We start from the raw sequence: 22,646 nt of genomic DNA on the forward strand, positions 1-22,646 counted from the left end.
AAGAACGAACTGCAAAGAGAAAGAACATGCTGTCCTAGCCTCCTTCCCTTCCCCATAGACTACCTGCAGCTTTAATCCCTATCGCTCTCTGCTTCACTCCCTCAGATGGGACACTCTCTTAAAAAAAAAAAAAGAGAGAGAGAGAGAGAGAGTGAGGAAAGGAGAATTAGGCAGCCCGAGATTCAATATCACTCGGCATGCCCAGCCCTACGGTCTTTAAGAAATGTTTAAAATTTAATGAGCCCATGCCAGCCTCAGATGGGCATGAGGCATGTATAAGATGCTTGGGGGAAGCCCATGACCCCCAAAAATTTGATCACTGCAAGAGCCTCACAGCCAGAGCCAGGAAGGATTGTGAAATGCGGCTCCGAATGATTTTATTTGAAAGGGCGCTGCAACCGTCGGATGAGCCCAAACCATTGGCAAAGCATGGAGACCTGAAACACAGGTGTCTCCATTGCCCTATAAACAAAGCAGGGCAACAGCCTCTCCAGCCATATCACTGCCGGCAAAACCGTTCCCCAGACTAACCACCGGGGACGCCTTACACACAGCAATGAATCCCACTGCCAAAGCCACAACCTGCACTAGCTCCGAGCTGGCACGCACGTCAGCAGCACTTTGTGGACTATGCTGGCAGATCACGGCACTGCTGCAGCCGGCACTGCAGCATTCAGTGCCGCGAAGGAGCATGTAACTGCCTGCCAAACAGCCCCACAGATCCTCAGCACCTCCTTCTCCTGAGCCGTCACCTACAGAGAAGCCTTTCACACTGGAGACTATAGCACAGACGCAGCAGCATAAGAGCACAGTGCAAGCTAAAGTTAATTTTGCCTTAACAGCTAAAAAATACAGCAGTCAGCTGAGCTCCTTTCCCCCCCCCCCCATTGGGGGTCCCCCACAGCTAGCTGACTCTCCAGGTCCATCCACACATGGCACTAGATCCCTGCTGACACTGATGAATGTTGCAGTTACAGAATACGATCAAAGAAATGTTTTCTTCTCTCAACATTGATCCCCAACTACAGCTCATCAGTTTCAGCAGTACCTTTTTTCCCATCCCCAGCCAAACTCACTGGTGGTGTATGCAGCGAACCAATGGTCCAAGGCTCCCCAGATCAAATCTGCAAGCAATGAAAAAGAGTACAAGAAACTAGACATCTTTGGCAGGAAGACCTACTCATCTGCCACACTGCAGCTTAGAATAGCAAACTATTCTGCACTGCTAGCTAACCATGACTTCGACAATTACTCTAAGCTGGCATGAACTCATGGAACACCTGCCTGACTCCAGAAGGCCCTTTCTCAGAGCAGTCATCCATGAGGGACACACTGTCACCCATACTGCTTTACTAGCAGCCAGAGATGTTGAAGACACAGCAGCCAGAGCAATGGCCACAGCTGTGGTGATAAGGAAAGCCTCATGGTTACATGTAGCAGGAGTGCTGAAAAAGCTGCAGACAAAAGTGGAAGACCTCCCTTTCCATAAACAAAAACTGTTTGCAGCGAACACAGATGAGATCCTGCATAGCTTCGCATCCTTGGCATGTACAAATCACCATACCGGAGAAAGAGGTACTCTCTTACAACAGAGATAGGGACAGCTACTACAACCATCCTCAGCAAAGGCCATATGAGTATAACCAATCCAGGCAGCGGCCCAGAGGGAGTGCCCACCTTAAGCACACTCCTCTAGCTCACAGACCACCAAACAGCAGACTTGAGAAGTTGGTTGAGGGTTTCCCAACCTCCTCAACCATCCAGTGTCAATAAGCCAGAAATGCATCATTACCTACAGTTTACATCCTTTTTTCCTGGGACTTAATAACATCAGATCAGTGGGTACTAAAGATAATCCACACAGGATACTCCATACCCTTCACGTTCCTTCCCCCCTCCCTTTCCTGTCCCCCTTCAGGGACCCCTCTCACAAGACCCTTCTCATGCAAGAAGTCGACTGCCTCCTCCAGATAGATGCGGTAGAGAGAGTACCTGAACCCAATAAAGGAGGAGGGTTCTATTCAACCTACTTTCTCACCCAAAAGTGTACGGGGGCTGGAAGCTGATTTTGTATCTTTGCAGGCTAAACAAATTCCTACAGAAACAGCATTTCAAGATTGTCACATTGGCTTCAGTAATTCCAGCACTGGACAAGGAGGACTGGTTTTCAGCCCTCGACCTACAAGACACATACTTCATCATAATACAACCCTCACATAGACGTTACCTCCGTTTCACGGTTGGGGACACCATTTTCAGGTTCTTCCCTTTAGACTTTCTTCGCCCCCCCCCCAAATTTTCTCGAAGGTACTTGCAGTTGCAGCAGCCTGTCTTCACCAACAGGGGGTCATCTTTCTGTATCCCAACGGTTGCCATGTCAGGGGTCGATTGCGAGGAGAGACATAGGAGATGGTCTCCAAGACCAGATGCCTGTCCGATTACCTCGGACTCATCATAAACTAACAGAAGTCAACTTGCAAACCAACTCAAGACATTGAATTAATCAGAGCTTGCCTCAATTCTATATCAGCCTGGGAATACTTACCAAACCAATGATTCAGTGCACTCTGGAACTTAGCGACTACCTTAGCCATGAATCCGTCGTCTATCATACATACCTGCCTCCAATTGCTGGGCAATATGGCAGCTACTATGTATGTTGTCCAGTATGGGTGTCTCCATTTCCACGCTATGCAGCACTGGCTGACTTCTGTCTACAAGCCTTCTTGATACTCTCTTGGGAAGTAAGTCACCGTCCCGGCATGTGTACTAGACTCTCAAGTGGTGGGCTTCACATCACAAGCTCCTCACAGGAGTTCCCCTCCTGCAGCCAGAGCTATCAGTACAAATTACCACAGATACCTCACTAATAGGATGGAGAGCACACCTGCAACAACACAAAGTGCAGGGAAGGTGGTCACCGCATGAAGCTATGTTGCACATCAGCCTTCTCGAACTCCAAGCGGTCAGGAATGCATGCAGACACTGTCATCCAGCCATTATGGGCTGCACAGTACGGACCCTAACAGACAACACAACGACCGTGTTCTACATAAACAGGCAGAGCAGCACATGTTCCTGATCCCTTTCCGCAGAAGCTATTCGCCTATGGAATTGGTGTATCCAGCGTGGGGTTGTCATCAAAGCATCTTACCTACCTGAAATCAACAACATTGTGGCAGGCAATTTGAATTGAAGTTTTACAACAGACCACAAGTGGGGACTACATCCAAGAGTTACAGAGTCTATCTTCCACAGGTGGGACTACCCAGTAATATATCTCTTTGCAACCAAGGACAATTCCAAGTGTTGCCGATTTTGTTCTTGAGCAAGACTGGGCGAGGGGTCTATGGGAGATGCCTTTCTAATTGTCTGGAACAAACCTCTATACTATGCATTTCCCCCAGTCCCACTGATCCCCAGGATCCCGTGGAAAATTCAGTCGGACACGGCTCGAGTCATCTTAATAGCCCCACTGTTTTCGTTAAGGACAAAGTTATTATAAGGCCACATCGATCGTTTGTGCCAAAAGTCAGCGCCTCCTTCCATATTAATGAGACCATAGTCCTGCCTACATTCTACCTGAAGCCTCACGCATCCCACAGAGACCCTATCCTTCACAATTTAGATGTTCAGCAGGCTCTAGCTTTTTACATCCACAGAACACAACAGTTCTGTAAATCTCCCCATCTTTTCTTGTCCCTTGCAAACCATTCCAAGGGCACTCCAATTTCAATGCAGCGCATTTCCAGGTTGATAGTAGCCTGTATGCTACATTGTTACTCTCTTCGGAATAAACACCTACCAGCTCCACCTACCGCCCATTCCACTCGTGCCGCTGCAACATCAACCACCTTCCTTCATGAACAGTGTCCCCCTGAAGGACATATACTGGGTGGCCACATGGTCTTCCGACCATTCCTTTGCCAGACATTATGCTATCATGCCTCAAATAGCAGCTGATACAGCAGTGGCTGCCATGGTACTATATTCCATTGCTAAGCAGTAACTCTGAGTCCCACCATCCTCATGGATTACTGCTCTGTAGTCACCAACAATGGAGCACCCATGGGGACATCACCTGAAGAAGAAAAGAAATTTACCCTGTGCAGTAACGACTGTACTTTGAGGTGTGTGTCCCTGTGAGGTGCTCCATGACCCTCCCTTCTACTCGGAGTTTTTAACAACTCAGGTGTAGACGAGGAACTGAAGCGGGGGGGGGGGGGGGGCGGGCAGGCTGCTGCACAAGGTGCCTCCTGTGTGTGCGCAGCCCAATTGTCAACTGCTAAGAAAAGCTCTGAACTGTGGCTCCAGGGACCACCCGTCACCAACAGTGGAGCACCCACGGGGGGACGCACCTCAAAGAACAGTTGGTTACTCCAGAGGATGCGTAACTTCCTTTTCTTTGTGTTAGTTTTAAATTGTATATTAATTTCAGCTGGTGTTAGTGTTCTGTGAAAGAGTAATTGTTAAACAGCACTGATTCCAGAACAGATCCAAGAGGAGCCTTGCTATTTACTTTCCTCTATTTTAAAAAATTACCATTTTTTCCTGCCCCTGGTTTCCCATCTTTAAACCAGTTACTCATCAATGAGAGGAATTTGCCTTTTATCCTTTAACTACTTACATTTTTACAAAATCAGTACTGTCCCTTCCCCCAACATAATATGTTAATCTGTGTGTCTGATAAATCTTTACTTTTTTACTATCATTGCAACCAGTTTGCCTGGTACTAAAGTTAGACTTACTGGCTTGTATTTCCAGGATCATCTCGGGAGCAATTTTAAAAAATCAGCATTACATTAGCTAACCTTCAATCATCTGATACAGAGATTTAAGCGATAGGTTACATGTCATATTTAATAGACTTACACAGTCTTAAAGATGTAACAGAACACTTGAAAATTTTTCTTCATCATTTAATTGTTTTGAAATTGGTATTTCATATAAAATACAAGTTGAACCTGTGTAGTCTGGCAGTCTCTGATCCAGCAACATCCGTGGTCTGACATGATTTTAGTTAGCTGGATGTCCACTTATCATTGGTGTGGCCAAGTTTCCCATGGTCCCCTAAAATTTGTTTACAGTCACTAATCTTCGCGCTCAGTGTCCTGTGCTGTTATTTAGCTCTAATTTACCTTCTAAATGTCTTCTAAGAGCCCAGTAATCTGTGGAAAGATTCAGCAAATCCTATAGTTAAGCACTGGTCAAATCCTAAGTGTGCTGGACTAGACTCTAGAGAGTTTCAATCTGTATCACAAGAGAATGAATAGCTTCTTCGGAAATCCTCCTCTTGTTACTCCTTCAAATGTTAGCAGTATATTATCATTTGCGTGCTTTAGTAGACTCCTTATATTAGCATGATTTATGTAATTCATAATCTTGGAATGTGTAATCTTTTTGAAATGTTATGAAACTTTGTTTCTAATGTACTTGCAGCGGCTGAAGAGCTTGATACAGAAAATGAATTTTTGCTGCCTCCTGTCTTTGGGGAAGAATATGAGGAGCAGCCGAGACCTCGATCCAAAAAGAAGGTAATGAACATGTAATACACGTACAAAAAAGCTTTGCTACACTGCAGGTTGACTAAATTTTAGATCACGTGTGAGAACTGAAAATATTGCTAATTAAAGATTAATGTATAATTTCTTTGGAATGAAATAGTACATTTGTTCAAGTAGTAAAATCAATTCAGTGCCATACAGTTAATTCAGTATAATACTTATTCAAGACTTGTCATCAGGCAGAGTGAGAAGGAGAGTGGTTGCCAGTTCATTTCTGGGATTTAATCCCATCTTTGCCACTAACTTGCATAGCCTTTTACAAATCACTTCTGCCTCAATTCTACTATTTATAAAGTTGAAATATGAAATTGGGGGTAGCCAAACTTCCTGATCATTCAAGAAATTCCATCGAGTATAGGGTTTTACTTTGCTCAGCCAATAGTATAAATGTGTTAGCTTACTAGAGCTGCCTCTGTAAGTAAGGATAAGTATTTTTCAGTTCAAAATTTTCCCAAACTTTGTTTCCATTATGGAATGTTCCAGGTTTCAGGGCTAACCTACTTTAATTTTTGATTGTTGAAACTCTGAACAAAAACAGTTTTATCAATTTTGAGTATTGAGAGTTAGGGAAAATATTTCCCTATTATTTACGCTTTTAAAAAAATGTTGCCAAACTTAATATTTTGAAAGATAATGGTTGGGGTTAGAAAAGCTGAAATGTAGATCAAAAAAACGCTACTTGAGTAGAGTCTGAGTATTTTGATGAAAATTGGTGTTTTGATTAGCAGTTAAGATTTGTCAAAAATTGATCTTTGCCAGAGGCACAATAAGTTTTACACAGATTTTATCCTCCTCCCCTCCCAAACTCAAAGTCCAAAACTAAAATTTCTCTGGCCATGTGAGAAGAATTTAATAAAAGTCCCCTGTGTATGATGTAAATCATATGGGACCATTGAGATTGTTCATGTGCTGTCTTTTTAAGAAGGTGTAATGTTTGACCTGCTCTTCATTGTGTTTGCTGTTTTTTCCATACAGCAATTTCTAGTCTCTTTCAAGTAGGTATCTCTGTGGGTGCTCCATTCTAGGTATGCTTGCATCCTAGCATTGCCAAGTGTAAAACTTTGGTGGTAGTGTCCATTTGGCCTGTACATACACAGTCCTCGTACCCTGTAACCCATGGACTACCATGAGGCTAACCAGCGTGTACTGGTGAATTCACAGTTTTAGTTTCTTTCTTAACATCAAAGGACTATGAGTGGAAGAAAACAACCCATGGCCCCCTGAGGTAAGGCTTCAGAAAAGAGCTGTGAGCCCTGAGCTAACCAAAAAAGATCACCCACATATTTGGTATCTTTAGCATAACGATAGTCCAAACCTGAAACTCATTACCCTCAAGGGTCTGAAGTACCATTAATGTGCCTAAAGAGCTGATGGGCATAGACACTGAAGCAACAGTACCAACAGATAGCGGCAAGAATAGATACTGTGCTGCTACTAAGAAGACTCTGCCAGTATGGTCAACAGTGAACCAGCTGGCTATCACTCAGTGATAGCCCAGACAATGTTCCAATCAACACTTGATGCAGCTGCCTGGTCCATTCCTACAGCAGGGATTATACAGCAAGCATCCTTGTTGCACCTGTTTGGCTTCCCTAAAGAAGTGCAGATTACTTTTAAAGGCACTAAATTGTTTGCTGAGAAGACTGACACATCCCTCCACACACCTGAAGTCTCCAGAGGTGCTCTCCAGTCATTTAGTCTGCAGCCTCATGCATAAATCCCAGACACTACATTTTCTAATGCAATGCTATTATGAGCTTCCAAGGAAAAAATCCAGATTTTCCAAAATAAAGTATTAGCTCCTCTCCCCTGTCTTCCTTGTCACAAACATCCACTTCAAAACAATCAGTTTTGATATCTTGGTTAAGGTACTAACAGACCACTCCCCTCATCACCAACTGCAGCTGACCAATCCTTTGCACTATTTGCACTATTCTTCCTGATACCCAAGAACAAGGGAGGTGGGAGACCCATACTGAACCTCAGACCACTGAACAAATTTGTCAAAGCTAAAAAAATTCAGGATGGTCACATTAGCAGTGATTATTCCATCTTTAGAATGAGAAGATTGGTTTACGACTCTTGACCTGCAACATGCCTATTTCCACATACTGAGCCTACCTTCCCACAGACAATTTCTCAGATTTAGACCAGGTGTATACTAGAGAGCTTACAGTGGCACAGTTGTACCAATGCAATTGCACCATTGTAAGATCAACCATGTACTTGCTCTGTGCCCTCCCATGGACATAATTAAACCACACTGCTAAGCAACATAAGTGCTAGTGTAGACATAACCTTGTCCTGGGCCAGGACTGTTACCAATAAAATGTACTCCTCTTTGGCTCTCATCAGCTTTGAGAGAATCCTCTACTGTCTTCATTGTGGCAGCTCACCCTACATTCTCAGGGGTTTGTGATCTACCCTTGTTCAGTAAGGCTCGCTAGGTTACCCAAAGTGCTGCAGACTTGTTCATGTAACTGGGTCTCCAAATCAATGGCCAGAAATCAACGTTCATTCTCTATATAGTGCTTAGAGTTCGTAGGAGCCAATCTTGACTCATTACAGGCTAGGGTGCTCTGCCACAGCACAGGTTCTACGCCTGGTCACACTCTTAGAAGCAGTACAAATCAACCCTCAAATATCACCAAGGCATTGCTTCCCCCTTCTGGCGCATAGGGTAGCGGACACATCCATGGTGCCTTATGTCAGATTTCACATGAGGTGGTTCCGGATGTGGTGTATCTTGGTCTACAGGCTGAACAAAGAAACTAGAGAAACCTTTATTACTGTCCACCAAAGTCAGACACTCTCTGGACTGGTGGAAGTAGAAGGACCCAGCAAATGTCTAAGGATGATCACTTTTTTGCAACTTTGCCCACATTACTCCTCACTACCAATGCATCCCTCATAGGATGGAGCATACATCTCAACAATCTTACGAGAAAGGGTAAATGGTCCTCCCTGGAGATGTCTCTTCACATCAATATCCTCAAACTTAAGAGTCTTCAAGAATGCCTACACTCACTGTCTTCCGTTAATCAAGGGTACACACTAAAGTGCTGATGCAACACAGCATGTAGGTAGTATAAAACTACATAAATCAACAGGAAGGCATCAGATCATCCTCCCTTTGCATGGAAGCACTAAAGCTATGGAACTGGTGCTTTTCCTCCACTATCATGCTATAAGTGGCTTACCTGGCAGAAGCACAGAACTCAATAGCTGACCGTCTTAGCTGCAGGTTCCCACATGATCACAAATGGGAGATAAATTCAGCAGAACTACATATACTCTTTAGGAAGTGGGGGACGCTTTACTACAGAGCTGTTCGCTACTTACCTGAACGCTAATGCTCTAGGGCAAGAATAAGACAACACTCTTTGGAGATGCTCTCCTTCTGTGGAATAGGGACCTTCTTTATACCTTTTCCCTATGCCCCTTATTATCAAAAGTCATGTTAAAAATAGAGGGGAAATCATATTGATTGCTCCCACCTGACCAAGGCAGACTTTAGTACTCTTCCCTGCTTTATATCTGCGTGTATCCGAGTCTGTGGATGTCAGTGCAGATATCCACAGCTCATTTTTGGAGCTACAGATGTGGATGTAGATACAAATTGTGTATACGCACAAGACTCTACTTATAGGACCTAGATGGATCCTGATTGGCTGCCTCAAGCCTGCTTGTGATTGCCTCCTAGCCCTCTCACAAAGCTATTTTAACCCCATCACACACTTGTATACATTTGAAGAGTGGGGGACCAAGGTTACTCTCAGATCGCACCACAAGTTGCTGTCCGAGGTGACAGGACAGGACAAAGGTCCTTAGTCCCCTTAGTCTCCTAAGCTTTTCCTTTTCATTGCAGAGGTCTGAAGGTGCAGCAGTATAACTCAGAGGCTCTCCAAATGGGTCTTGAGCTGTATCAAATGTTGCTATGAGGTTTGCAAAATAATATCGCCATCCAGCATCCACACACTCCACAAGATCTTTTTCCTCCTCTTGCCTTCCTCAAGAATATCCCTATCTCAGAAATCTGTAGCACAACAACCTGGGCATCTGTGCATAAGTGTGCGGAGCACTATACAATTACTGGGGATTCTGCTTCTGATGCAATCTACAGCTCCACCATATTGTCATCCACAACAGACTCGACTCTGAAGCCTGGCAATCACTTACAGTGGAGCATCCCTAGGGACACTACTCAAAGAAGAAGTTATGCCCTTTATGCAGTAACTAACGATGATTCTTAAAGCACCTAGGGGTGCTCCACAACCCACCTTCCTTTGCTGTATTTTGGAGTTCTTGTCAGGCACTTTGTAGTAGAGAAGGAGCGGAGGGGGGTTTCCCATGTGCCCTGGTGAGCCTGGAGGCAGAACACAGGAGAGTATGTGGGCTCCAAATGGACATTACTATCAAAGCTCTATGAGCAGCAGGACAAGGACTCAAAGTGCACTTACAGTGAAGCACCCATAGGGATGCACATCTTGAAGAACAATTGTTACTTCACAAGGTGAATGACTTTCTCTTTTCTGAGTAGTCTCTCATATGGCACACACTTTGATGATTTGTCAGGCAAATAAGCACTATTGTTGATGCTGTTCTTTAAGCCTATCCTATAGATGCACTGTCACATGTTTTAATTCCCATCCTAGAGATTGTAGGGTGATACATCAGTATTTTTTCATTCCTATCAATTTCATAAAGCTATAAAATAGGATATTTGGGATGAAATTGGGAGATTGATTATGAGAGTTAAATCCACTTTTGGAGGGAGAGACTTGAAAGAAAAGGTCAAAAACGTCACTAGAAAAATATCAGTAGCTTCCTTCTATGTGAGTGGGTGGAGGTGGGGAAGATATACCAACTATCACCACTCTACAGAAGCAAAATCTTGAGATATCTAACTATGTAAGATTTACGAGAAGTCCTGTGGCACCATATAGACTTAGGGTGTGTCTAGACTACATCTCTGTCGACAGAGAGATGTAGATTAGACACGTCAAAATTGCTAATGAAGCAAGGATTTAAATATCCTGTGCTTCATTAACATAAACATGGCCACTGCTTTTTTTCTGACATGTAGCTTTTTTGAAAAAAACAAACAAAAAAAAAAAACCCAGTAGTCTAGACGCAGATCTGTCAAAAATAAACCCTTTTTCAACTGATCCGGTATTCCTCAAAAAATGAGGTTTCCAGGATCTGTTGAAAAAGGGTTTATTTTCAACAGATCCACGTCTAGACTGCCATTTTTTTCGAAAAAGCTCCGTGTTAGGAAAAAAGCAGCTGACATGTTTATGCTAATCGAAGTGCGGGATATTTAAATCCCTGCTTCATTAGCAATTTCAATGTGCCTAATCTACATCTCTCTGTCGGCAGCGAGTTATAATCTAGACCCATGGTCACCAACAGGTCGATCGCGATCGACTGCTCGATCGCGAGGCATCTTGTCCACCCCGTCCCCATTTCCCTCCCACCCCTGAGAAGCCCCACTACCTACCTCAAGTGAAAATGGAGGTAGTGTCAGCTTCCCAGGGATGGACAGAAGTCCCGCAGCTTAGCACCACTTCCGGTGATTCTGGAAGTACGCTAGCTACTCTGCCGGGTGTACTGCAGCAGGGAGCATCTGCTCCCTGCACCACACAGGAGGGGGGAGTCAGCCCCGGGGGAGGCGTGCACGGAGGAAGTCGGCCCTGGGGCAAGCACACGCAGGGCTTTCCTGCGCTGCGGCGGGGGGGTTGGCGCTGGGGCAAGTGCGCGTGGGGCTTCCCTGCGCGGGGGTGGGAGATCGGCCCAGGGGCAGGCACTCGCTGGTTTCCCTCAGGGGGGAAGGAGAGGGGTATCCTGGGTGGAGGCAGATGCAGGGGACTCTCTGCCTCCACTGGCACCCCGCTCCCTGGCCACAGAACGCTGTCCCCACTCCTGTCCCCAGCCACAGAACTGTCCCCACTCTCCTGTCCCCAGCTACAGAACTCTGTCCTTATTCCCATCCCCACTCCCTGAACTCTGTCTCCACTTGCACTCTGTCCCCTGCTGCAGAATCCTGTCCTCTGCCCTTCCAGCACCCTGTTCCCTCTCCCCTACCCCCAGCCGCAGAACTCTGTCCCCACAAAATGTATAATTATAAATGCTTCATTTTAGATTTAAATAGCATGAATAAAAAACAGACCATTTATTTCATAACTATAAACACGTGATTTTAATAGTATATATCGCATAATTTAAAAATAAACTGTTTGTTAGAGTGTGTAAGTAAGGGCTGGGGATAGCAAATGATGGACAAAAGCAGAATAGAGAGGGCGGGGCTTCAAGGAAGGGGCGGGGCGGTAGATCTTTGCCTGTTCTGAGATTTAAAAAGTGATCTTGGGTGTAAAAAGGTTGGAGACCACTGATCTAGACACAGCCTTACAGATTTATTGGAGCATAAGCTTTCGTGGGCAAAGACCCACTTCGTGAGATGCATGCATCTGATGAAGTGGGTCTTTGCCCATGAAAGCTTATGCTCCAATAAATCTGTTAGTCTATAAGGTGCCACAGGACTTGTTGTTCTTGCAGATTCAGACTAACACGGCAACCCCTCTGATATATGTAAGATTTGGCTTCCTTTTCTCTAACACTACAGTTTTAATAAAGATGCATTACATTATCTGACAATCGTACTTTTAATGTGCAAAATAACTGAAAGCATGTGAAGAAATGTCCATGTATGCTAATAATAACATCCTGATCACAACGGTGTTAGATTTCATTGTTTATGTGCTTCATAATCTTTTTGTACTTCACTCAGTTTAGGCATTGAAAATACATTAGCCAGATTCTTTTGTGCTTAGTCTGTTTCCAGTCAGTTCCCTTTATGGTGCACAGGCACCCACACAAACTTGTGGTGTTTGGATTACAAGAACTATAGTCTAGCATACTGTTTCATAGCATTTTGAAACGATGAAGAAAATTCTTTTAGGGTTTCAAAAACCTTCTGTATATTTAGCTTTCAAAATTTAAACGTGGGGCCCGCAGAAGAAATACCCGAGTCTGCGCCACTAGATCTGTTCATAGAAGTGCCTTCAGTATAAAGACCTACCTTCTTACTTTAGCTGAATAAAACAAATATTGCTACTTCTGTTTTATAATTCAAAATCTGGCTGGCAGTTTGTTATAGTTTGCCTACTTTTATGATTTTAGATAAGGGTAATATTACTGACTGTAAGTTAGATCAGTTTAATAAGCAGTAATATTTACAGATTTATTTTAATGACAGGGAGTGAAGAGAAAAGCAGTGTCAGAATACCAGTCTCATGATGATAGCTCTGAGAATTCGGAGTGTAGTTTTCCTTTCAAATATGCATATGGTGTAAATGCGTGGAAACACTGGGTAAAAACTAAGAGTCTAGATGAAGATCAACCAGTATTAGAGGAACTGAAATCAAGTAAGTATGGCCCACATATTTGTAATTAATTTTTATTAAGAACGTTTATATTTGCATGAACTCTTCACCTTTTATAAGCTAATTCTTAATATAAAATATAAACTAATGTTTTTCACATTTTAATTAAATCCTGTGTGCAACAGGTTTATTTCTAAAAATAGCTGTTTAACTCTTTTTCCAAGTCCCCACAATACCTTTTTCCTAAAGATACCATCTGCACTACATTCTGAGTCCTGGGCCTTGTGTTCCTAGTGTGAAACAGGATGGACCGCCCTAGCTCTCAGCATTTGTTGTGGCCCCTTGGTTTTCTAGCAGGCCCCTGATTCTCCATATTGCTTAGCCTGCCTCAGAGTTCACCAGTCTTTAGGATCTCCTAAACAACACAATAGAGGCATCCTAGTTCTTCATGCCTTAAGAGACCTTTAGCTGGGGATGGAGTTGTCAGTGCCCAGCTGCTAAGCTCTACCTGAATGTGGGGTGCTGCTCCAGTGGACTTAGGAGTTATGGAATGCAGTTGCCCTTCCTGCTCTGATACCAGCATTGATGTTAGACTCTGGGACCATTAATCTCATCTGTTAGTTTTTCATGTGCCTTAACGTGGATCTCCAGAAATGCAGACACTCTTTCCGAAACCTCCCTCGCTCACTCCCCATATTTAATACCTGGAGCTGTTCTCTGCCTCCACTTTTGCCCCAGCCATGAAGGACAGTTCTTCAAAATAGGTAATCTTCTCCCCATCACTGCACAATGCAGTGTAGTCAGTTAACGTAGTCTTGAATCTAGTGGCTTTGCTGTGCAATTGACATAAAATGTACCAGTTACAGCACTGAAACTAACTTATTAATGTTCTCAGAGACCATCTAAACCATCTCTTCCCAATAGCAAGTAATGTTAATATTGTTGTTAATGTTGTATTTATTTTATCTTTATTTTACAGCAAAATCTGTAAAATTAAAGGAAGATCTGTTATCGCATACTGTAGCTGAGCTAGACTATGGGTTGGCGCGTTTTGTCAATGAAATTCGAAGACCAAATGGAGAGAACTATACACCTGACAGCATCTATTACCTGTGTCTTGGGATTCAGGAGGTTAGTAATCTAGAAGATTCAGTAGACTGGAGCTGATGATTTGACTCTGTATTACACTTTAATGAAAGAATGGGGATAAGAAAATGTGGATTTATTAGTTAAGTGGCTAGGAGGCATTATGAATATATAGGAGCTGTGTTAGTTTGGAATGCAGAGAGATGATATAAACTACACAGTGGAAAAGGGTGTGCTTTAATTACACATATATCTGGAAATTTGAAGGAAGGATGGTAAAACACAATACTTTTAAACTTTTTGCTAAAGGTCTCCTTACGTTCACTTGTATATGACCAAAGTAATTTTTCAAATGTTGTAGTTTGAGTGGATTTTCTAAGATGATTTAATGATAAAGCAGAATGAAATAGTTAACTGTCTCAGAAAGTGAGAATTTTCACAAACTGTGATAGCAACATTGATCATAATAATGACTAATTTATTCATTAGTGGATGAAGGGGACAGTGCTTACTAGGCAAAGCAGCCTTTGCTTAATGCTGTTCACTATTGTAGCCTTCGTTATTTTGTGGTATGTAAAAAGGCTGAACAATTACAGAAAGTGAGTTAAAATTCTACCATACTTGAAATCAGAGAAAAGCTGTTATAATACCATTGCAGATAAAAACTACAAAAGACCACTTGATTCTTAGATAAAGATGTTCTGTAACATTTATCTTTGAAGTAGAGAGGCATTTCAATTTTATTTTCTGTTTGTGGTGCAGAAAGCAGACTGTAGATTAAACATTCTAAATTCTGAGCTGAAAACGATAAGGCTAAAAATTTCAATCAGTCCAAATTAGGATGTAAAATCCTGTTTAATTGGTCACAGCAGAGCTGGAGTAGTCCCCTGCCTGTGTTTTCCCCCCTGACACCTGGAGGAGCCTCTGCCTGAGATGCACCTTGGGCCACCTCAGACTTATCCACAGTGGGCCCTAGGAGGCTGCAGCAACCCAGTGTCCATGTCAGGTGGGGATCTGCTTCAGACCCCACCAATTAAGGGTGATGCTTACCAGTTAACTGGTTAACCTTTCACGTCACGAGTCCAGACATCATTTATATATGTATCTAATATAGAGTAAGAATGTAAAATCCTGGTTAATCAGATAACCGGATAAATGTTAGATTAACCCAGTGTTTAGCCAGTTAACCAATTAAGCTGGATCTTGGTGGGGGACTACTCCAGCCCATCTGGAGCAGCCCATGCAGCCCCCACTCCCAGGGGGACTAGGGTTGCTGCCGGCTGCCAGCTTCCAGCCTCCACTGGAGTAGCCCCAGGATGTGCCGTGCTGGGTTCCCAATGAACAAAGGTTGCTCCAGCTGCACTGGCACAGCCCCTCCTTATGGGGCGCCGGCCCACTGCAGACAGAACACGTAGTTTAATAGCAGGTAGCTTTGTATCATTGTCCTTGGAGTATCTTCTGTTACTCTGACACCATAGTCCCTGCTAAGGTTTGTGCCAGCACACAAAAAATTCTTCCCCCGCCCACCTCCTCTGGAGAGCTGCGCAGCAGCAATTGCACGGCAGGTGGCTGCTCCAGCGGGCAGGGTCAGCTGAGATGGTGTGTTGAGGGAGCCGCTGGGGTGGGTGTGCCTGCATGGTGGGGGGTGGGGAGGATGCTTGAATGCTCTGGGCTGCCACATGGCAGCGTGGGGGGTTGGGGCCTGTTCTGGGAGCCGGGGCTAGGAATAGGTCCTACCACATGGGGGTGGCGGTGTCTGCTTGGCAGCTGGGAATGGGACATGTCTCATGGTCTGGGGGGCGTAGTCTGCTCCAAAGGCTGGGAACAGGACATGCTGGGGGGGGAGGCTCTGCTCTTGCAGCCGAGAACATGTGTGTGTGTTAATACACTGGGTGCCATTGTGGCACACATTCAAACCAGTGCACATGACCTCAATATTGGTGCACCAGCCAAAACTCACTCTGCTCATGGTTGGAAAATCTTAGAGGGAACAGTCTGACACAAGAATTTTTTATTGAATTAAAAGGAATCAGATATGCAGTACTGAAAAAACAAATCATCTGCTTATAAAACAGTGCTCTCCAAATAGTTGAGCTTGCTTCAAATTGTTCTTTTTATCTCACTTACCCTGCGTATCATTACTGTTGCCAATATTATGCATATATCAAATTTAATGTTAAGGTCTTATAGTAAATGATTTGTCTTGCATGGACATTAACATCAGGAATCCTAACACAAAAATAATGTGATACTGGAGTAGCATTCTTAATTGATCTTGCCATTCCAACTATTATTTGTATTTGTGTTTCATATTTCAGTTGGGATTGTGCCCCTAGGTTTCAATGGGGTTTTGGACCCACTTGTGCTAGACATGTAGGAAAACATGGTCTTGGCACTGAAGAACTTATAGTCCACTAAGACAAAAAGGGGAGTACAGGATATACACATGAGCAGTTGGGGTGACAGCAGGCATCTTGCTTAATTCTAGATTTTATGCATTTTAAGGAAATAGCCTCAAGTGTCTTCCCCCTTCCATACAAGCAAAAGCAGGTTCAGACTTTCTCCTGGGCCCTAGCACTGAGAGTGTTTGTTTTTAAATTACAATGTACTAAATTTGATCCCTTTGTCCCTATGTACAACAAAACCCAGCTTACTTCTTACATCATTAAACTTCTTCCTACCATCTGACAACTCTAGACTGGAATCTGTGGAATGGAGAATAAATATAACTTCCAGGAAAACCGACTGTTAAAAGACTTAAACAAAAGAGGCTTTGATAACATAGGAAGGCTTATGTCAGATATTCGTAGTTAAAGGGTTTTGCTAGTATGATAAAACAAAATTAGTATGAAAAATCCCTCAGACTTGTATATTCAAATAAAACAGCTCTGTGGAAGAAAACTAAATTTGAGAGATCAATATATTGAGGGAAATTATGATTGCAATACATTTTACAGAAGAAAAGAGTTTGTTCTTTTCAAATCAAAGGAGTAACATTGACATTGAAGAAGAAAACTGAGAAATTATCGGGCAGGCAAAAAACTTAACAAAAAATTAAAGATTTGAGAACAGTATTAAGCCTTCACTCAGATACAATGGAATTTCCCATGCATCTAAATCAAATCAGAAGTGTTTTAGTAACTTAGTATCAAAACTTATACTAGGAGGAGAGAACATTTCTTTCCCCCATATTACCATAGTTGTTGGGATTAGATACTGTTGCAGGGATGAGCTTTATTCTCTAATCAGTGTAGACTCTGAGCATAGTGAGGGTGGTGCAGAAACCTTACTTGCATTAGTTTTTCTGACTAATGTATTTTGAAAGCACATAAGAATATTTTTAAAAGGGACACTTGGAAAAAAAAGTCAATATGTTCATGACCCAGATAAATATGTTAACCAAAACAAAGATGAAAAAATAAGTGGAGGGATTCTCTTAAGATATCTTATACAGACATTGCATTATCTGATTTAGAATATAATAAATTTAAATTGCATATCTTCAGTAATGAAAATATTTGGAAGGGTTTTAAGTTTTTAATGAAAGTATTTTTGTAAATGTATCCATTACATATCAGTTATCTGAACTAAAGTACTATGTATTCAGGGAAACTTCAAAGAAAGTGTACGGATTCATTTTTCCTTATGAAACTAAGTGATAAGGTAGGCAAGATATGCTGAACTTCTGCTTAATGAGTGCTGTGTTTAATGTTATTTCAAGGGTGTGTACAGAAATAGATACCATTTCCAGGAGCGAGGACATGTTTTTAGTCTGTCACCTTTATTGTATTCACTAGCAACAGACTTGTTTTCACTAAGATAATACTGAAGTGGAAGTTTTAAGAAACCAAAAGTCCACTTCTTAGAAATGTCTCCAAAGGGGATAATGTAAAATTCTAGTATAGTCCTCATAATTAATTCTTGGTCAGTGTTCAAAAGAGCAACAACTTTTGTCTGTAAAATCAAGAGGATTAAGAAAATTTTACTTTAGACTCCAGAATATTCAGGGGCTTTGCCCAGTCTACTAGTTTTTCTTGCAATGCTACATATTGTTACCATGAGTAAATACTTTTCTTTGCTCTGCCTTTGAAATAAAGGTAATTCTATTTGCATTATTTTTGTCAGTATTCACACTTTACATTTAAATGTCATCCTGCTAAAACGTTCTACTCTAATGACCTAGTTGAAAATCTCAGAGGGGGTATTCATGTTAGTCTGTAACTGAAAAAAACTTAAACAGCGAATACTTCTGCAGCACCTTAGCTATTTATTTGTACACTGAGCTCCTTTCTCCAGTCATCTGAAGAAGTGGATTGTACCCACGAAAGCTCATGATACCATCTACATTTTTTGTAGTCTCTAAGGTGCTTCACAACTACTAGTTGAAAATGAAAAATGAGTGTTGGTGCCATAACTAAATACTTTGGATTTCAGAGATTTTTAAAATATCCTGTTCATTGATATGAATTAGACTTCTAATTAAACCAATATTTTTAATGTTTTCCAAATATTCTTCTCTGTAATTTTGTTACATGTTATGTGACTTAAATGTTACACTATTTTGTTTTATAGCCAACCTATAAACTACTAAACTATTTTGTTGTATCGTGAGAAGAAAAGCCAGTTCATAACATAAGCTATTTTGTTACTAATTCTCCCAACACAGTAAATATTATTTGTTCTTATTTTTAGTACTTGTATGCAAGCAATCGAAAAGACAATATATTTATTAATCCAAGCTACCAGACGTTTGAGCAGGAATTAAATAAAATCCTTAAAAGTTGGCAACCAAGCATTCTTCCAGATGGTAATTTTCTTTTTTGTCATGTACATTCTTCTACTAACAGTTCTGTACTCTTAAGCATGCAGATATGCACAAACAACTATTTTGAGCTTTGTGTTGGTGATTGATGAAAATTAAAACAAATACAGTTGTAGGTGTCAGTCACCCCCTCTAACTGCCCCATGTTTCTCCTCTCACCCTTCCTCCCCTTGCCTCCAAAATCATTGCAAGGGATGAGGCCAGCCTACTGAGGAGCAGCTGTGCAAAGGAAATGCAGCAGCAGGTAGACCATTTTGGAAGTGGCAGGGAAAGGTGAACCTGTATTCCTGCACTCTTGTAAGCTATCTGTTACCATTGAGGGGAGGAACACCTGCACTAGCCATGTACACCCACCAGAGGAAAGAACAGAAGGCCTGGGTGGCATCACTTGTGCTACCCTCTCTCTGCCAAAAGGAATCTGGGCCCTTTCTGGAATATGGGGGGGTGGGGGCGTTGTATCAAACCTCACCGTTCCCCAGGTAGCTCTGGGGAGCTGTTAAGAAGCCTTTGAACCGGTGCAACCCTGAGAATAAGAGGAAGAACAACCCACTTTTGGAGGAAGATGGAAGAGCGTTGTTGTTTGTTACTTTAACAAAAAAATTTATGTAACTGACTTGTTTGTGTGGACATTCCTGTTGTCACTTCCTGAATCAGTGTGTTCCCATTTCTCCTCTTAGGGTACGTCTACAGAGCAGGGCAAAAGTCAAATTAAGCTACGCAACTTGAGCTACCTTAATTACGGAGCTGAAGTCGAAATAGCTTAATTCGGCTTTTGGCAGCAGGAAGTCGAAGAACAGTCTTCCTTCGATTTCCCTTACTCCTTGTAAAAAGAGGGCTACAGGAATCAGAGTGAGAAGCCCGTTATTTTGAAATTATTTCAAAATAACGGTCTCGCTTTGTAGATACACTCTTTGTTATTTTGGAATAACGTTATTCCAAAATAACACTGCTGTGTAGACGTACCCTTGGAGATGTAGGCAGGCATGTTCAGTGTTCAATTGAACACTTCTGTTTGATTTTTGCAGTTGATAGAAGTTACTGATTCTTTTAATAAATGTGAGTTGGTTGCCTCATCGTATTTTCTCTAATTTTTTTTTTCTGGAAGGGTCAATATTCTCTCGAGTTGAAGAAGATTATCTTTGGAGGATAAAACAGCTAGGATCACACTCTCCATTTGCTCTTCTGAATACACTGTTCTACTTTAACACTAAATATTTTGGCCTGAAAACAGTGGAACAGCATTTAAGACTTTCCTTTGGCACTGTTTTTAGACAGTGGAAAAAAAATCCTCGAACAATGGACAGGAAAGCTTGTCTTCAATACCAGGTTTCTTCTCTGTGCGGAGCTGATAGTGAAGGTACTATTGACAGTTTCAAAATAAGTATTATAGGGGCATCCAGATTTTGCCCAATTGAGGGCCACTTTGGCACCTGTCCAGGAGCCTGAGGACTGCACCTCATTTCCATAAAACTAAGCAGCTTTCAGCTACTGGATCTTTAATATGAATGTGGGGTCTGCAGAGACTACAAGGTCACTGCATTTAAATGTTCCATCTTGATTCAGCTGGCCTCCATGTCAAATGCTGAAACCTTGTGTATGGGCTACATCTCCAGTTTAGAGATGCAAGTGTCTGCATTGCAATATTCACCCTAATCTGTTATGTTAAATATAAAAATGAAAATAATTATATTAGCTAATGTTTTCAAGTTGTGGTTTAGAGGTTTGTTTTTTTCCTTTTTAAAGATAAAATTACTACTGGAAAAAGGAAACATGAAGATGATGAGCCAGTATTTGAACAAATTGAAAATACATCAAATCCTGCTAGATGTCCTGTGAAAATGTTTGAGTGCTATTTATCTAAGAGGTAAGTGTTTTCATATAATAGTATAGGAGTGTTTTTAGAGTTGTTAGGATGCAGAAGGAGAGACTATTATGGTGCAATGTGAAATATGTTTACACAAATTAATGAATGTAGTATTTGAGAAATATGCTAGATTGAAAGCACTGGAATTTACAGTATAAATTTCCTCTTGTTCTGCAGAAAGACACTCCCTCTAGGGATGAGTGTGGGGTTTGGTTTTCTATCTGTATTAAATCATGAGAATATCTGCTCCACTTGCCAATAGAGGAGGCCTAGTTCATTCAGATACTGATGTTGTGTCTTTTAGTATTGCATATCCATTCACAAAACAGTCTTATTTTACATAGACCTCCAGGAAGTCGTATAATAACAACAACTTTCAGTTACTACCGATTTCTGGATTTGGAAATACAGGCCTATAAAACTCCATTATCTGTCGATTTCTCTGTTTAGATGTTAAATGAGAATGTGAATTACGTAAAAGAAAACCACCAGGTATTTAAACTTGGAGAAATTCAAAATACTCAACACCAACGAAACACATTTTATTTATGGTGATAGTATATGGTTATTCCAAGCAAATATTCTCTATTTTTATTGAAGACAAGTATTTTAGGTTTTTTCTCTTAGTGACTGAAAGTCTTCAAACAGCTGTAATTCTACTTTTAATGGACTTTCACTGCATATTAATATTCTTTTGGTCTTTTTAGGTTGAAATAAATTTAAGTTTGAGCAAACATGATTATGTTCTTTATATTGCGTTCTTTATATTGCTTGTAAATTGACGAGTTGGTATAAAGAGCCCAATTGTGTGCTTCTCAGCCAGGCAAAAATGCCATTGAAAAATAAGTTTCACATTAATTACAATTTAATGAAAAGTTTTATTATGCAAGTAAATGTTATGGAGTAATTTAAAAATTCTGGAGTTTATTTTCATTGAAGACTGCCTATATGGTTAATTCATTTCAAGTTCAGATAGATTTGCAATAGCCCAGTCAAAATGCAGGGTTACATTTTTTTTTCACAATGTGAGTCAGCAGTTTTTGCACTGACTCATCATTTAGAAAGGGTGTATGACTTTCCTAAATTAATTGTTTAAAAAACAAAACAAAAAAAAGCTTTGGGCAGATAAAACTTGAAAATTTTCATTTCAGAAATTGAATATTTTGGAGATGTCTGTGGTAGAAAACTGTACAACTTAACATAGTAAACATTTTGCAACTTTTAAATGAAAGTATGACTGACAACTGCTGTGATACAAATATATAGCTGTCAATTGTTATGTTACAATCTTACGCAAACTGAGGAAAATCTCATTGCAGGTTTTGCAAGTGAATAATGTAAGTTCCATAGAAATTTCACAAAGTATAATATAAAGCCCAAAATGTTTTAGTAGACTGTACTTTAAAATTGAAGATATAATTTATGTGGCAGAAACTACATCTTTAGTTTCTCTCATTGTAATTTGCAATGTTCTATTATATATTTGAAAATCAGTTCCCATTAAATAGTCCTTGCCCTGCTAAAATATGTTTGCTTGAACATTAAAATCACTCACCCTGTAAGGCGCATATGCGATTGCATGTTGTAGAGCAATGGTTCCCAATTGCCAGCCTGTGAACCGCTGGCTGCTGGGCCATGGCACACTGCTAGGCCATGCCCATGCCTCGATGATTGGCTCGGTGGGACTCTGGAGCCAACCCAGCTTGCCCAGAAACCCCCCTTCTCTCTCCAGGATTGTCTCTTCTCCCTGGCTTCTCTACATGATGCTGCCTTGATGCGGGGAATACTGCCTGAGCCCAGGGTCAAGAAAGCCCCCAGGGACGGGGGCTAAAGCATGGCAGGTTGCTTTCTAGTACCCAGTAGCAGCAGGCAAGGGCTCTGGGAGCCAGGGCTGGTCTCAGCCCCTGCAGTAGGAAGTTACTCGCAGC

The 22,646-nt window shown here is 41.7% G+C and overlaps 1 protein-coding gene across 7 annotated transcripts in view; it reads left to right on the forward strand.

Annotated features, from left to right (window-relative positions):
* ZMYM2 (zinc finger MYM-type containing 2) overlaps positions 1 to 22,646 on the forward strand; it is a 198,886-nt gene that overhangs the window by 170,567 nt on the left and 5,673 nt on the right. For all 7 annotated transcript variants that reach the window (XM_089775571.1, XM_089775573.1, XM_089775570.1 and 4 more), the window contains 6 exons: positions 5,440 to 5,534; positions 12,820 to 12,988; positions 13,926 to 14,077; positions 18,725 to 18,839; positions 19,960 to 20,211; positions 20,598 to 20,718. In XM_089775571.1, the coding sequence (XP_089631697.1) occupies positions 5,440 to 5,534; positions 12,820 to 12,988; positions 13,926 to 14,077; positions 18,725 to 18,839; positions 19,960 to 20,211; positions 20,598 to 20,718 (904 nt within the window). The remainder of the gene's footprint in view (positions 1 to 5,439; positions 5,535 to 12,819; positions 12,989 to 13,925; positions 14,078 to 18,724; positions 18,840 to 19,959; positions 20,212 to 20,597; positions 20,719 to 22,646) is intronic.

Source organism: Pelodiscus sinensis, chromosome 1, assembly GCF_052426305.1.
Source record: "Pelodiscus sinensis isolate ZL-2025 chromosome 1, ASM5242630v1, whole genome shotgun sequence".
Lineage (NCBI taxonomy): Eukaryota > Metazoa > Chordata > Testudines > Trionychidae > Pelodiscus > Pelodiscus sinensis.